This window comes from Bombus flavifrons, chromosome 3 (assembly GCF_040668555.2).
Source record: "Bombus flavifrons isolate JBK064 chromosome 3, iyBomFlav1_principal, whole genome shotgun sequence".
Lineage (NCBI taxonomy): Eukaryota > Metazoa > Arthropoda > Insecta > Hymenoptera > Apidae > Bombus > Bombus flavifrons.
This window is the reverse complement of record NC_138444.1, coordinates 17,928,467-17,945,829: the sequence shown is the minus strand read 5'-3', so window position 1 is coordinate 17,945,829 and position 17,363 is coordinate 17,928,467. Positions and strand designations below refer to the sequence as shown.

Below are 17,363 nucleotides of genomic sequence, written 5' to 3'. Positions count from 1 at the left end.
GTGAGCAAGCTTTTTCTTCTAGTTTCGCGAGGATCTCGTTAGGAAATTTCGAAAAAGTTTTCAGGATCTTACGGGATACTCGAACGCTTTAAATTTAGAGTATTTGGGAAGAAATTGTTTTCAGATGTTCGTCGCATAATAAGTTTCATCTATCAGTTGTATCAAGATTTTCTATCAAAATTATAATGAAAACCATATGGAAAGGCTGTCAATGACGTTTAATTGTCCACTGTGCGTGGATTAAACGCCATCATCCTGTTCGTCGATTAAATACTATCATCCTGTTCGTGGATCCTCACAAGTGTACTTGTGATGTGTACTTTGCATGGGCAAATAGTCGACATTACCGATAATAAATTTACATTTATTTTGACTCACACGTGTAATGCCTTTTTTTTACGGACACCTAACCTAATAACCTAACAAACCTAATCTGTCGAACGTTGTGATCTGTATTTTGATAGAACAAAATGAATCATACGTAATTCGATAAAATAACATAAAACGAAAAACGTTGTGCATTCATTATTTTCTTATAAAACGAAAGAAACTTTCCGGACGAATCGGTTCCATTTGTATAAATGTCAATTAAAAATATTCTACGTGATCCACTTTTCTCATCGAAATTGAAAATCGCAGTAACTTTTCTAAGGTAAATAGATAGAACGCGATGATAACTGATGTTGTTCGACGATACGTAATGGCGTGTGGAGCGAGGTAAAAATGCTAATGGCAAAAATGGACCGATGTCTGTTTCAGTGCCGAAGGTTGAGATCGTGGACGAGCACGGTGCCACGGCTGGTGACAAATTCTACAAAGCGGGCAGCACGATAGAATTGAAGTGTGTGGTCAGCAATATACCGCAGCCTACCGGATATGTTACGTGGCGGCACGGATCCCGCACGCTGAATTACGACACTACCCGTGGAGGAATCAGGTGAGCCTCGAACATACGATTTAATGGCACAGAAATTGATTTCACTGCGCGAGCGCCGGCTCTAGATATAATTTCGTTCGAAATTCCTGGATATTATCGGGCATCGGCATCGAAATTATCCTTGCGTTGTAATTTAGCTTCACCGGATTCATGAAAATCCGTAAGGTTGAATTTATGGTAGCTGAGAGTTTATGGGAACGAGGATACGATTGAATTCTTTAATTCTGACCCGAGAGTATGTGCTTTCTGTTTTGACGGATAGCGAAGTATGTTAAACGACAGAGAAAAAAGTAATAGTTACTTAAAACAGTGAGGTGACAGAATTATAACAGCGTTATAGATGGAATCATTTAAGTAAGAGAAGGTTTCCTTTTTTCTTAATTTATTCGTGAAATAGGAAAGAAACACGCAGATTTACGAATTTTTATTCTATTTACATATTTGCTGCCACGGTGGTTATTGGTGACCCATGTCGCGAAATTTTCTACAACGATTAAAATAGCATTGTTATTTATATCGCGACTCTCAAGGCGAAACATATAAAATTCGAATGGCAGTGAACGTATTAATTAAATGAAATTTCAAACAATGTATCGACGTTGCATTTACGAAGGTTGACGAAATTATCTTTCGAAAACTTCTATGCATTTGTTATTGCGATTGTAATTTAAGTTGCACGAGACAAAAGCTTACTTGCACGCTCCCTTAACAAACCTTAACAATCGCGTTCGCGATCTAACAACGTCGTCGGAAGTTTACGTCAGGAAATTCACGTTTACAAAGATCAAAACGCCGTGAAAAGTGGCCCAATCTCGGGAGGAAACTTTATGCCGTTCCTATAATTCTGTAATGAACTAGGAACGTCGCTGCTCATTATTATTTAAGATGGGAAGGAATAATGCTCAACTACGTAGAAGAAAATGTTTGCACAAGCAGCTCAACACTTCCCTCTGTTCTCCGTTCCATCCCTTATAAATTATTCTTCTCTAGATCAACAACGATCTAGATCAAAAATAAATATCGACGGTATTAAATATTAAAAACTTGCATCGTGTGCTATTCACGGATAGTAAACACTAGGAGCGTAAAATATTCTGTACGGAAAAAAGCAAAATACGCAATAGGAAAATAATTAATCCACTTCGTTCTTCGCGTTAAAGATCGCGTTAAAGAATAAAAGCTGACAAATTGATGAAAGGAATATATTATAATTTGTAATACATTAGAAAAAAAATATTGTAAAGCAGTTAAGCATTGGATAAAATTTCTCAGCTTGGATACAAGAATACAGTGGCTGAGAAAAATATTTCAAGATCAACGTCTTGTAATTTTTGTATATATCTTCAGATCCGTTTCAAACGTTACCAATACAATCGCGATACACGTTACAGTGGTAGTGAAATTTCCAAATATTCTGTATAATATATGCGTGAAAAGTAAAAGAAAAGTAGGAATGTTTGAATACTTTTGCGAGCCATTGTAAATCAAGTGGCAGCACGATGATGTAGCGGAATAAAAATTTCGGCTTTTAAAACGAACATGGATAGGTGAGAAAACCGAGTACGTCATCGTTTTATCGCGACCGTGTCAAACTGTTTCCGTTGACACACGAAATTGACGAGAAGGAAGTCGCTTCTGTATGACAGTGAACGCATTAACGAGGGCACGCTTGCTCGAATCGATTTATCGACTTGATCCGGCGGAACTTGATCGAAAGGCGAGCAAGATCCGGTGGTTGGGGTGCGAGTTTCCGAACCATGGGCTATTTAAAATTCATGGATTCTGTCATATCTATAACCAATTAGGTCACACACGCCGTGGCAACCGGCGTTGGCAGTTCAGCGAACTTTAATGAAAGTCTTTCAAAATTCACCGAACGTTCCATTCTTTATCGGAGCAATTAGAATCCCCATGCAGCCTGCATAAACTATCGGCTGGCCGCTCAACGAAATTACTCGAGTGGCCGCAAACCATATCTGAATACGGTTCGTGCGGTCAGATGTTGCACCCTGACCTCCCTGCAGCTTTTAATTAAAAAGAAAGAATCACCGTGCAAGAGAAATAAAAATGCGCTTATCTAACATTGATTGGCCAAAGATGTCAAAGTTTCTGAGAAAGACGTAGCTTAAAATAACTATGCATTTGCAATTTTTAATTTATGCAATTTCATTTTTTCCATGACACGGTAGCAAATTATCTTGTCATACATCTTCTGTATAGATTCTAAGAGGTCACGAGACGATGACCCAATGGAACCTTCTATTAGATTAGACGATAAATTCACTCATTTGTTACGAGTAATATAAATTTCAAAATATATTATAACAATTATAAAGATACGTAATTACAAAGATACGTATTAATTTATGGAATTTCGTTTTTTCCACGACACGGTAGCAAATTATCTTGTTATACATCTTCTGTATAGTTTCTAAGAGGTCACGAGACGATGACCCAATGGAACCTTCTATTAGATTAGACGATAAATTCATTCATCTGTCACGAGTAATATAAATTTCAAAGTATATTATAACAATTATTTGTAGAATATAAAAGTACGTGTATATTCGAATCTTTCGATGGAAGATACGTATTAATTTATGGAATTTCGTTTTTTCCACGACACGGTAGCAAATTATCTTGTCATACATCTTCTGTATAGATTCTAAGAGGTCACGAGACGATGACCCAATGGAACCTTCTATTAGATTAGACACTCGATTTGTTACGAGTAATATAAATTTCAAAATATATTATAACAATTATTTGTAGAATATAAAAGTACGTGTATATTCGAATCTTTCGATAGAAGATACGTATTAATTTATGGAATTTCGTTTTTTCCACGACACGGTAGCAAATTATCTTGTCATACATCTTCTGTGTAGTTTCTAAGAGGTCACGAGACGATGACCCAATGGAACCTTCTATTAGATTAGACGATAAATTCACTCATTTGTTACGAGTAATATAAATTTCAAAATATATTATAACAATTATTTGTAGAACATAAAAGTACGTCTATATTTGAATGTTTCGACAGAAAATACGTATTTATGGAGACGCAAGATAAATAAATAACTTTTTGATTAGATCGATTTCGTGTGAAAGTACAACACTTAACGAACTTAATAAATGGGTCTGTTCCTCGACTTATATACAATACCCATCGCCGTATCGATAAAATAAATATTCTGCATAACGTTAAACGCTCGATTACATTTAGCCGCATATTAATCAGTTGTACAAACCCTTCCTAAATTTATTTCGATTCGATCTGTTAACCATCGTACATATATCAAACAAAATTATTATCATATATGAGATATAAAATGTTTATGCGAATATTCAAAGGATCGCTATCAAAGGACCTTTTTTAATTTAATTTATACTGCCTTCGCGGAATTATGTGCACGTGGAAATGTCAGATTTTGTTTGATCTTCCCCTGTTCGCTAAACTCGATCGTGATTTATTACCATTATTGTTATTATGAGATTCCTATCGGTACACCGGATAAACGTTTCGATAAATATGCTCGCTAATTTTACGCTCAATCGCGTTGTTTAACCGGAATATTCTGTTAGCTTAGAATCGAATGAAAACCTGCGAAATTGTTGATCGATAAATAAAACGGCGAGTTCGGTAAAAGATAAAATTTGCTATTAATGAAAATGCATGTTGTGAACTGTTCGACGTTGTAAACGCGCGAATTTTCGACCAGCTTATACATCGAATATTGTCCAAACAGCATTCGTTCATTAAAATCTATGCGTTTGTGTAATATCACGTTTAAACTTTATGCACGTATAAACATCGATAATTACGTATAATCAGAGTAAAGGTAATCTGCGATTGTAGTACTTTCGAAGGTATGTTTTGCAAGAAATATAAAGTAAAAATTAGCAATTTTATGAAGTGAAATTTCGTGATAATACAAGTATCTGTAATATGAAAAAGTAATTTGAAATTGAAAATATGAAGTTTATTGCTCTTGCGACGTAACTGATTACAATACTGTGCCATAAAATGGCGAACGTTTTAAAATGACATTATTCCTGATTTCGTGCCATTACGTTACACGCACACGATATGGAAACGTAGTTGTAAGTGTGAACAGTAAAATAAGGTAATCTTGCAAAAGACTATAAATTCCGATTGTTGGCCATAAAGATTCAAAACGATTACGAAAATGGGACGTTAATACGTACTATTATGAGGGTCGTAGAATACCGAAACATAGTCGTAATCGCTGCTATATACATAGATGTTGTAAAAAAAGGGCGATCAACTATTTTCTTGGAAATTCGTTCGGAGCATGGATTTCTTCATGATCAATATATTTTTACATCATCTTTTCTGTACAAATAATCTTGTAATGTATCATCGTACAACGATAAGATTATTTTTTCTCAACAAATTTGTCTATTATTTATTTATTTACTATCTTGTTTAGTAATTATAATCGAGAATCGTGTTCAGAATAACTCATTTGGAGTAAATATGAAAATATATTGTAAATACGATATACGAATTTCTACGTTAAAATACATAAAATTGAAATGCCGATGTAGGTGACCGAGCATCCCAGCAACAGAAATCTATGATAAAATTTGAAAAAAATAAAAATGACCAAATCAACGCCTAAGTTAATCGATATCGTATTAACGTTGAATTGTCAACCAAATCATCGGACGCGCGGTATCAAAAAATTAATTGAAAAGAGAACGAACGAAAAACGCCCAATAATAGCTTTATCTCCAATTATGTTTAATCACATTCGCTAGTGCGAAATATGCATATTTTCTGCTTAATCGCCTGTGCTTTTATTAAGCGCATTGTGATTTCCAAAATTTCTATTCGTTGGAAAACACTTTTCGTTGTGCATTTAGCTCCATAGAGACAGATAAATTCCATGTTTCATTTAATCATCGATGCAAACACCAACTTACCAACTATTTTGTTTGGTTGAACGTGTCGTACGACCATAACTCCATTTAACGTAGTCAGTGGAGGTGGTTCGGATCCAGATTTGCAATCTATTCGCCGACCTCTATTCGCTTTTAATCCGCCTATGATCAATGCCATGCGTATTCATTTCAAGCTTCATTAGGGACGCACGACCTAATGGTGTGGCGTGGACTCTTCGATCTTTTAATTTCCTGAACGGCGCGCGACCTCTGTCACTTGCAATTGGCAATAATCGCAAATAATACGAATCAAGAAAGACCAGAGTTTTCATTCTCTTCGTTTTCGATAATACCATCTTTTGTTCGTTCTTCCCTTTTTCCGTTTTTAATGAGCAGTTAAGCTGATGGAAATAAAATATTATGGAAATAAATAATATCGCGCGATGGAATAAAATAATTCCGTCAAATATTAAAAGCAACGATTTTAAACCGTTTCTGAAATATCGCTGCTCTCTGCTACCTTTGAGCGAGGAATACGTAGTTTAACTTGGCTTTTATATCCCTGCGAAATTATCGTCTAACGAAACATAGAAATTCTTGCGTTTAACGTTATCTTAGGATAAATTCGTATGGTTTCGAAGAATTGTACTAGATTGTACAGTTTAATCTTCCAACGTGTTTTTGCAGTGCAATTTTAAACGTTTAATTCAGATTGTCAAAAACAGAGCAACGAATTCACGACGAATTAGAATTTGTTATAAGAGAGGTGTAAACAGTCGATAAAGTTGACTCATTTTAACGAACCAAGCTCCCAGGAAACACAGAGCTTTCGCTTCGAGAAAGAAAACGCTCATGACGTTATGAATTTTATGTTCGCAACTGACTAATTAGAAATGTTCGCTACGTGTAAATAGAGATTGGAAAGCTGAACGATCTGCAAACTTTCTTTTCGGATATCATGTTTGTACATGGCCCGGTCAAAGGGCTGGGAAAGTAGATTTAGCCAAGCGACTGGGCTGTAGAAAAAATTGTCCTAGCTAGAACATTTCTGTCACTCTGTATGGCATGAAAAAAGGACACCCAAAAAGGGCTGTTTTTTAACGTGAACTTGTGACTGGAGCAAAAATGATTTCGCGGTACGAAACGCTCGTTTTTTTCCCCCCTCCCACCAAGAATGTATACGTATTTCGTCCATACCTTTGGAACATTATATCGCAATTAGTTTGCAGGACAACAGTTTGCGTCAACGTGTTGCAAATTCTGTCTTGGCGGTGAAAGAACGACCATTGAAAGAGAAAGAGGAAAGAAGGGAAAGCTGTTAGCTCTTTCGAGTTTTGAAAAAATCTATCGACAATTCTTGAGCTGATAAAACTACGCTGTTTAAGATTCTAATAAAACAACGATTAGCTAGAAAATTATAACAAGGACGAAATTTAGTAACTTAAAGCTTATTTAGTAAATTTTATCACTTGAGAAAATGTTTTAGAAATATATAGCAGCTTCAAAGTAAATTCTAACTACTCTATAACGACTAGTTACGAAGCTATGATGAAAACGAAATTTAATACATTAAATATTTAAAGCTTTCGTTGGAAGGCAACCGAAATTTCAGAATTAAAAAACTGACCTCGCTAATATTCTCCGCTTCCTCGTAGGTCCTTTGCATCGTGATTGACACTGGTTGGTCGTGTTATTCGCTTAATATGCCACCTGAGCCTGTGGCTCCGTGTAGCGAGTTGGGAGGACCTTTAAAGGCTTCCCAGAGAGTTGCAGCGTCTAGGTGCTTCGCATATCCCGAAGAAGCTCTGGACTTGTATAATTCTATACGGGGTCTCGGTCTCCTTGTCACAGCTTTCTGCTTGCTACGGGCAACAAGAGAACTCTACCTCCTTAATATAACCCTAATTTACTCAGCTAGTCTTCCCTTAATTCACTATGCGGACGATTAGAAGATAAAGTTAGCCGTGTCTTAGCGGCCTGACGTCAATCGCGTCTTTAGTTTTCGAACTTGACGCTAATGAAAATTCGAATTAACGGAGGGATTCGAGGTTTAATTAAATCTTGATATTAATGTACATTGTGATGTGCTAACGAAGGTTTTAACAGTCGCCGAGCTTTGTTTTCAACGGGTCTTTATTGCAAGTATTACGATCAAATCGATATTATCGTAACGAATGTAATATTGTTTCTCTGTTTCTTTAAACACTCGGCGAATACTTATTCACGTCGATATGGTTGCTCGATGGTTGTTATTGAACTTTTATTCCGCTTAATATCGCTGCAATATCTCTCGGAATAATTCTGTTGATCGTAGTTCTAGAAATATTAGCGAATCGTTGTTATTCGAAATACAGTTTTGCATTGAAAAATTCTATGCATCTGATATTTAGAATTCAGTGGAAAAATTGATTACTCTCTCCTCTTGAAATTTATTCTTTCGACGGAATTTTTGCTTCATTTCAAATAAAGTGCCGCATCTCCGGATAAAACACGGGAAATTCAATGAAAAATGTAAATCATTGCAATATACTTGTAATTTCGCTGCCAATTAAATATTCTCCGAAATGGTTTCACAACGTTCATTTCTAACTTTGTTCCCCTCGATGGTTAATTGTATGTGTTAACAGTTCGTAGATAGAGTACAAGTATATTATTCAACCATCATTCAACGAGCAAACTCGATTCAACAGCTTTCGGTCGGGCTACGAGTTGTTAATAACAAAATTAACATGTAATTCCGGGTGAACATAATTCTAGTTGTCAAACAAATATTACGGACTAGAGTTTTAGAAGCTTATTTCGGTAACGAAACTAGAAATGCTGATTGTTACTCCTAGCGGAAAAGCAGGTTTTAACGAACATTTGGTGGAAATTATGCGTGTGAAAGGCCACGGGCTATTCGATCGCTGAATTACAACGTATAGGCAGTCTGTGTACTTTTGAGGCATTAAATTTTCTATACGTGAATGCATAAACATTCATTTCTTTGTTTTATAATCAAAGATTTATATGAAATTAATCATTACATTTGTATTAATATTTCCTATTGTCTATAAAATATTGTTTATATTAAAAGATCCGCGATGAAACTGCATTGTGAAATGTAAATCAATTACCCACAATGGTATAATGGCACCAATGACGTACTTTCATAGTGACTTAGGTACGCATAGCAATAGCAATGCAGCTCTAATAGAGTGTGACAAATCTAGCTTTGTTCGGTTGCTACAACAGAACCTCTTTACGTCTCACGTAACATATACGTCGTACATACCAAATATCTGCTTTGTGTTAAGAGATTTGTAATACTGATTGGTCGCTGACTATTGCGCTATACTGCTGGCACATCTACCTGCACATCGCATCAGAGCATTTACGCAAATGCTCGATACGTCGTATTGTTAAGCAATCATAGAATTTCGTTTCTCTAATTAGACGATTCGAGAAATTAAATCGTTGAAAATGATTAATTTATCGTAGTGAAAGTCAACTCGATGAAATTTCTATTGTTACTCATAATGTTCGTCTATTTAGCTATTTGTCTATTTAATTAATTCAGCTCATACTTAGCTTACAGTGCAATAGCAATATACTGCTGGCACATCTACCTGCACATCGCATCAGAGCATTTACGCAAATGCTCGATACGTCGTATTGTTAAGCAATCATAGAATTTCGTTTGTCTAATTAGACGATTTGAGAAATTAAATCGTTGAAAATGATTAATTTATCGTAGTGAAAGTCAACTCGATGAAATTTCTATTGTTACTCATAATGTTCGTCTATTTAGCTACTTGTCTATTTAATTAATTTAGCTCATTCGAACGATCGTTTCTAAATGAAACATTTTTTCAAAATCAATCTGAATCGTGTCACACTTTTCTATGTTAATTCTACTATAGTAACTCTACGTCTAATATAACATATTTTAAATATATACATATTGCATCAAAGGATAAAGTAAATAAATGACTACTCGAATATAGATTTTCCCAACTGTTATCCGTATCAATCAGGTTAAAACTGTTTCACGGGCAACCTATTCCGGCGAACAACGAGGAAAACCGATGGAAATCAGGTTTGACGCATCCCGCAGTGTCGCGAAACGCGAAATTCGGTCGGGACAGGGAAAAATCAGTGGTAACCGCGATAATGAATGCGACGCTTCTCTTTTCTCTGTATATTTTCCCTTCCCTCTCTGTCTCTCTCTCTGCTCTCGCAGCTTTTCTCTTGCGAGGAGGGGAATTCTGTCAAGCGAGCTGTTGAAAATTTAATCATCCCCGAAAGCGCGCGATGATTGTGCCGCGACACGTGACGCGCGCGAGCTTGTTCTGTATTCACGGTTGTCGAAAAAGGGAAAGAGAGAGAGAGAGAGAGAGAGAAAGCGAGAGAAATGGAGGAGAGGAGGAAGGGAATTCAGTTAAAGGGAGAGAAGCAAGAGGTTTTGAATAAAACATACGGCGTTTCCAATAAATTCGTGGAAAAGGGACGCGATTAAACGCTAGATTTTGACTATCCGACACATATCGGCAGCTGTAGGTAGATGGTAATACTTATGGCGATGAACAGATTCTATAGATCGGCAGCGACAGTTCGACATCTTCGATGTCGTTCGACAGAATGCTTTTGCCATGAGAACAATTTTTGGGACTCGCTGCCGACGATTTAGAGCCATTGCGATTCTCTCGTGATATATGACACGTGGATTTTGTTCTGCATTTCATTCGAAATACGAGGGAATTGCGTTGGAGGAAAAAGTAGAACGACGTACAAAGCGAGAAATTTGGTGTTACCGACGTTAATTAAATATTAAGCAGTGTCTACAGTGTGATAATTTCTTGCTAACAAAATAGCCAGTTCGTTATTTGAAGAATAAACATCTGACGATTACGATACTTAAAAATCACTGATCTTAGTTTTTGACATTCGAAGACAAATTACCACGAAAGTTCGATTCAAAGTTTTAACGTTTCAAGTTAAAAACTCAAAACGTTTTAAGCATGAACAAATCCGTAAACGTCTGATTTAAAAAGTCGCTGTCGAATCTAGAAACACTAATTTTCTCCATCAATCCTATAACGAATTGTAGGAAAACAAACTGTTTTAAGCGAGATAGCTATGAAAAAGGCAGGATAAACGAACAGGCCATCGTGCAGCCGCAAAGGGCTATAGTTTTTTCGCTAATCCGCGATGCTTTTCAAACGATGCGCTGTTATAGAGGTTCCATCGCAAGTACAATTTATTCAGAACATTCTATTACGCTTTGATTGGCTCCGAGAGCCATTTTACCGAGATCGTTTAACCGAGGGCGTCAAACACAGCGCTGTAAATAAACGACGTTCGATCGACCCACCCTGCGTCCCAATCGTTCGTTCACCACTCTTATCAACTCGATTCTAGATGTCTCTCCATCACCTACCAGCACCCTTATTGATAGCAAGAAATTGTTGTAATTTTTTTCGGAATCGTCCGAAGATAGATAAAACGAACATAGAATCGTGATCGATTGATCAACGTTGATTTTCACATTTTATTATACAATATATGAAACTAAATGAGCTGATATTTATGTATAAGAGAGTCGATTGCAACTGGTCGATGCAAGTAATGAATATAAATAAGATACGAAACTGTGCAACATTTTAATCCGGTTGCGGACATTAGAAACTTAATCGAATCGATTTCAGGTGTTTCCTTCGTTGGTTTCTATCATCATCCAAAACGTTACTCTCCGCTTAATTATTCAGATAGACTAAGCGCGACTTTAAACAAGATTGCCTCCGCGCTGTTGCTTCGCTTGATGCGTTCATCTCACCAAGTTACGGCTGACTTAATTAAAATCCTGTTGCATGATCAACGGCTCACAGTAAACGATTATACGAAACGAGGAATCTATTGGCGAAATGGAATTTTCCTATTTTACTTGCTTCGATTCTTTGTCGTCTATTTGCTGCAACTAGAGCGTAGTTCTTCTTCGTGTTAATCGCATAAAATAATAGACGATGCTTGTAAATATACATGCTTTGGAATTTTATTTAAATTTTTGTTGTTTCTATAAAGAAAAAGCTATAAAACGTTTTAATAGGTTTACGAGCTGCTCGTCTGTAGTTCCACGTATTAACCTTATTAATTTAATTTGAGGGAGAGTTAAAACAGCGAGGATTTGCATATTATTCATGGATAAATAAAATGGCATTAAATTTTAAATGTTTCGTTGGACGGTGAATTTTCGAAAAATTAAATTTTCCAATAAAAATTCTCTTGTGTATACTGGAACGTTGAATCCTGTGCTAAATAAGCCGTATTATTTTTATATCTATCTGTACGGATTTAAAGATGAGAATTTATTGTTTTATCAATAGGAAAAAGTTTACGCAGTGACAAAATTATTTTGGAAACGTAAACAATTCGTACGTTGCCGATTAAAAAGACAATAAACAGTATTATTATCGTTTAAATTATTTATACCCATCGCGCAAATCTCTGCTTCGTGGTTGTTGTTTCCATTATTTCGTTATACTATTCTTTCTCCGTGTTTTTTATATTTAATACTTTATTAGAGAATTTATCGAAAATCGATCGTTTCTCTTTTCAATAAGAGCTGCACGATGTAATAACATTTTCGATTCTCGTGCTTTCAACGCAGCGATCGAGAACTTCATTCGTGCACAAAGAAACGTAGTAATCGATGGAATTGAATTTTCGCTGTTCTATATAATTAATAACATTACACGGTTTCGTCGTTACTCTATTGGTAATATATTTTGAAATGAAATTTCATGGACATATGTTTCTTCGTGCTTTTATCTTCTTTGTTTCTGACGCGACTCCGCGTGAATAATTTCGTACGTATTTAAGCAAGTTCGATCGTTTATCGGATAAAAGTTAAAATTTATAATAATTCTTTCAACGCGCGTACCAATTTATACTTTTCATAATATCGTAGCATTTTTTTTAAATAACTCGGTAATTTATAAATTGTATCGTTTAATATCTCGTACATTCCATTAAAAATCTCGTCGAAATCGACGTTATTAAAAAGCTAAAATGTACGACGTGATGTGAATGAATCTTAAATGCGACATTTGAATTTTACCAGTTAAATTCAAACAGATGGTCGTCGAATATGCGACATAAATCAACGGAGACCTTACGCTATAATATAACTTTGTTGAAACCGATAAACTGTGCATCGCTGTAAATGCACCTTTTCCAAGGAAACGTTTCCTGCGTTTTCGCTGCTTACAGACGGATTACTAAATTCGCGAAATTACCATTTCGCGTAGTATGTGCGATGCGGAGAAGCGACGTGAACCAATATCAATCTATATTTTTTTATATTCCTCGCAAAATCCGATCAAAATGCACGTCGTCAAAAAGCAATAAAACTTTCATCGTGAAAAACGGTGCGCGCCGAAAGTTTCTCGAATTTCCATTGATGGAACGAAAAAGTTGAGAATGCATAGAGTTGAATTAATTATGCAGTTAACGAAATGGACAAAGATTGGAGAGAGGAGTTGGCTGAAACTCCATCGATAAAGTTAGGATACAGCATAACGATATTACGTACTCGATCGTGCGCTGCATTAGTCCGGAGTATCTCCCAGCGTGCATGTAGTACACGGTTCGCCACCTTTCTGTCTATTACTCTTCACCTTGGGCCCTTAGCAAGTTGGTCAAGTCCGTGAGTGCACGCCCGCAGCGTGTGTCACCTTGCCGGAGTAACGTAATCAAGATCGCGTCGCTACCACAATATTAGTTCCGCGATATATTCGATTATTGCTAACGTGATTCCGACATTCCATCAAACATTCGGCACGAGGGTTATTTAGGTTAGAACTGTGCGGGAATAAAGCGCTGATGTCTCACCTGGTGCTTTTGTGACTATACCCAAATCCGCGTCATTCCACACCTGACAACGAACCTTTAGACTTTGACCTTACCTCTGTACATGGCCCAACACCAAATTGTCAACACCAAATATGTTGAGTTGCAATTTCGACAATGCTTAATCTCGCAAGTTCATTGTCATCCATATCTATTTCACGTCTTCGCATTTGTATGCAAATCCATGGACATTTGCAGCGTTTCTCACGGTTGCAAAATCGCCAACGTTCCGTCCCATGGAACTGTCGCGTAAAATAGAAAAATGAAATCGAAGATGAAAATAAAAAAAGAGAGAATTTATTTGCTAACACCTTGATTACACTGATGACAGTTTACTTGCGAACTTCAGCCGTGACTTTCCAAGACTGTCGGTCGCATCCCTACACGAGTGGTTATCTCATGAAGTAGGGAGGACCCCTGGGTGTTGGGTCTGGGCCCTGGACCTCCTGCTGCCGCGTGCACTCCCTTGCCGTCTGGTGGATGACCGTCATCAGCCCATCGGTTATGAAGTGTGCCGGTCGTTGGTTATCGGTACGTTATCGGAAGCATTTCACGATTGTCCGCTTGCCATGAACCTTCTCGATACCTGTTCATTTATTACCGCGCACTTATTGTCCTAGATATCGTACTTTTAACAAGCGAAATCCACGGACGATCAGAACCATTCGATTGGTAAAGCTATTATCGGTGAAGCAAGGGATTTTTCTTGAAACCCTGTGGCAACGTTTCATCCCTGGCGATCCTCTGTAACACGGAAAAACTGACAACCGCAGCAACCACAGCGATATAGTTGGTTCAATTAAAAAATTACATCACTGAACAGGGAACGTGGCAATCGACATGCCGCTAATAACGCGGCTATTTTCACCGCGATATTTTTCAAAGAACTACAAGCTCGGGGAAAAAATCACGCTCGATACCGGTTTAGTATAGAATTTTTGAAATACAGACCCCATTCCACCCTACATCGGCACCGATATATACGTGTCTCTGGTCCATATATATCGTACATTTATATACACAGGGTGTCCAACGATTAAACAGCCAAACTTCGTCGATGTATTCTATGCTACAGCTGCCTAAGTACGCTTTTGTTAATTTTCTAATTTTTCTGTTGTCTGATTTGATAATCAGGTACAGGCAATGGAAAAGTGAAGACAACCTGTTAGGTTCGAGACGTAAGCCTTTTGAAAACAGCTGATAAGCTGACGAAATTTTCTGAACTAAGTTGCTCCTCAAGACGAGCAGTATTTCAAATTTTTGCCGAAACAAAGCTTTGTTTTTCTTGGATATTTAATACTTGGATATTTAATATTTCTTGGATTTCTTGAATACTTGAACGAATATCTTCTATCGTCTTGCATATCGTATGCGTCCTATACATGTTTGTGTTTCCAAAACTCTCGTAATCGTATAAAAATCCGTAGTCTAATTGTAACTGAGATAATTGTGGTGCAGGGTGCCGAAGAAATACTCGGCGATGTTCAACGGTATATTTATTAACGATCCTCGCTTACGACTCTTTTCGTACAATTCTCGATTCCGACTGACGATTCTCGCTTCTCGGTTACGGCTCCACTGTTACCTCGATCCGATTCGTTTCTTTTTGTCGCCCCTCGATATCCCCATTACGTTGCCACGTACTCCTTCTTGCAAATATTCGGCGGAAGGACCGTAGGGATATCGATGGCTCGTTAGGCGTGTCGGCTTTACGCTTCGGTGATATCCTTTGTATCGACGAAACCGTTAGAAAGTTTCGTTGTCGAGTGCCGCTGCATAATCATAGAATTTGATGGTTAATCCCTGGAACACCCTGTATATCGGTACATACATATACACGTAGGTATAAAAAAGGAGGTGGAGAGGACAGAGCAGGGTTTCCTGTTGTTTCCGTGAAATATTTGCCAGCGTGGTCTCGGTGTGTGCGGCCGATAAAACAAAATCCGATTAAACGCTTTGTTTTAGACACTTTTTTTTTCACCGCGTAGCTCACGCAGATCGTGCCTGCGCCCTAATTGATTTGCCGAGTAATGGATCAGAGCCAGTGGCCGCACTGTCACCAGGGCTCTGTCCTGGCGCTGTCCGGTCGAAAACTATCATCGACCAATAATACGACCGAGAGTTGCGTGTCGTCGTGATGCAATACGCGACCGATCGAACAATTTCACGTGTCGATAACCGAAGAAATGATTGGGCTTACTCGTCACGGTTGTTCGGCTGTGCCGCGGATACGCTTGCGGAATACGGATATAAATTTCATAGTCGGAGGCCGCAATTGTTGAACGGTTTGCGGAACAAAACGCCGAGGCTGCTATAGGCCAGCCTAAATAACTCGATGGACGAAAGCTTGACAAACGTCAGCCCTGCACGCGGCGTCGCCCCAATTGTGGTCGCGCCGTTTGTCACGCAAAAATTCCTGCCATTTACGCGCAACCGAACCAAGTGGCAAACGCTGTACACCGACGCACGTACCACCCCACGAAATTTCGTTTGTCGCGGTCGCCCACCGACAGAGGTGTCTTTTAAGCCACGTTCAACCATTGAAAAAGCTGCCAAGATTGAATTAATCGAGTAGCAAATTTTGCAACGAGAGAATCTGTTGGTTTCGTCGTTGTCGCTGAATGAATTAACACGATTCGGGGACAATTAAAAGGTTTAAATTCATCGAGGCACTTTAAAGTACCACTTTCATCGACACGTTCGCTGGTACGGTAACACACTAGATGGTTTTATCGAACTTTTTAGGACGATTAGATAAACAGGGATAAAATAAATTTTATGGATTAGCATATTTTTAAACGATTTAGACGACATTGTCGGGAAATTGCAAATATACAAGAAATATGCATAGATGTTACGGCGTAGGTATATATGGCGATTTATTACAACTTCCAGGGCAAATATCAAGTTTACATGGCGGTCGATTCGATGTGAAATACGTTCGGAATTCTGCAATTAATCCAGAATGACGAACAGCGAAATTATTGCGAGGATCGGGTAAAAATCAGCGAAAACCTAGAAACTGGAAACTAATGTAATTAGGTTGTAACTAGAAATTGCATCGCTTGTACAACTATGAGGTGGTAATGTTACGTACAATTTAGGTAGCCATAGCCTCTTCAGCACATGGTAGAATTTAACGCGAAACCACAAATAGTTTGTGATCGATTTGTTCTAATTTGAACATCTTCGTGAAAATTAACGGCAAACCAAGATCAATTAATTGATTCAATCGCCACACGGAGATGAAAATTTAACCACGGCAATGTAAAAAATTCTGTATATTTCTGCTTGGCAAAATTTTTCTTCGCTCGTTTAATTCGGTACAATGGTAACAAATAATTTTCAGCTGATATATATTTTGCTTAAATCGAAGCTGTTGTTTGATCAGTTAAAATATTCGTATAACGAAACTAAAAGATTGTACGAGTTGGAAAACAGCCGATTGTATTATCAGCATTATAAAACTAAGTTACAAGGTTCGATATATGTATTTAATATTTAAATTTAACCATAAGTTGTTTATCGCGTTTTTCCATTCATTGGTTCCGAATGGTAAAATTTAATGAAAATTCCAAACATGGAAAGTTAATACGAGATATTCAATATCCTTCCTCCTATCCGTATCAAA

At 37.4% G+C, this 17,363-nt stretch overlaps 1 protein-coding gene across 3 annotated transcripts in view; it reads left to right on the top strand.

Annotated features, from left to right (window-relative positions):
- Nucleotides 1-17,363, top strand: part of LOC138178061 (zwei Ig domain protein zig-8) — a 368,687-nt gene that overhangs the window by 236,310 nt on the left and 115,014 nt on the right. For all 3 annotated transcript variants that reach the window (XM_069109482.1, XM_069109481.1, XM_069109480.1), the window contains one exon: nucleotides 760-937. In XM_069109482.1, coding sequence (XP_068965583.1) covers nucleotides 760-937 — 178 coding nt within the window. The remainder of the gene's footprint in view (nucleotides 1-759; nucleotides 938-17,363) is intronic.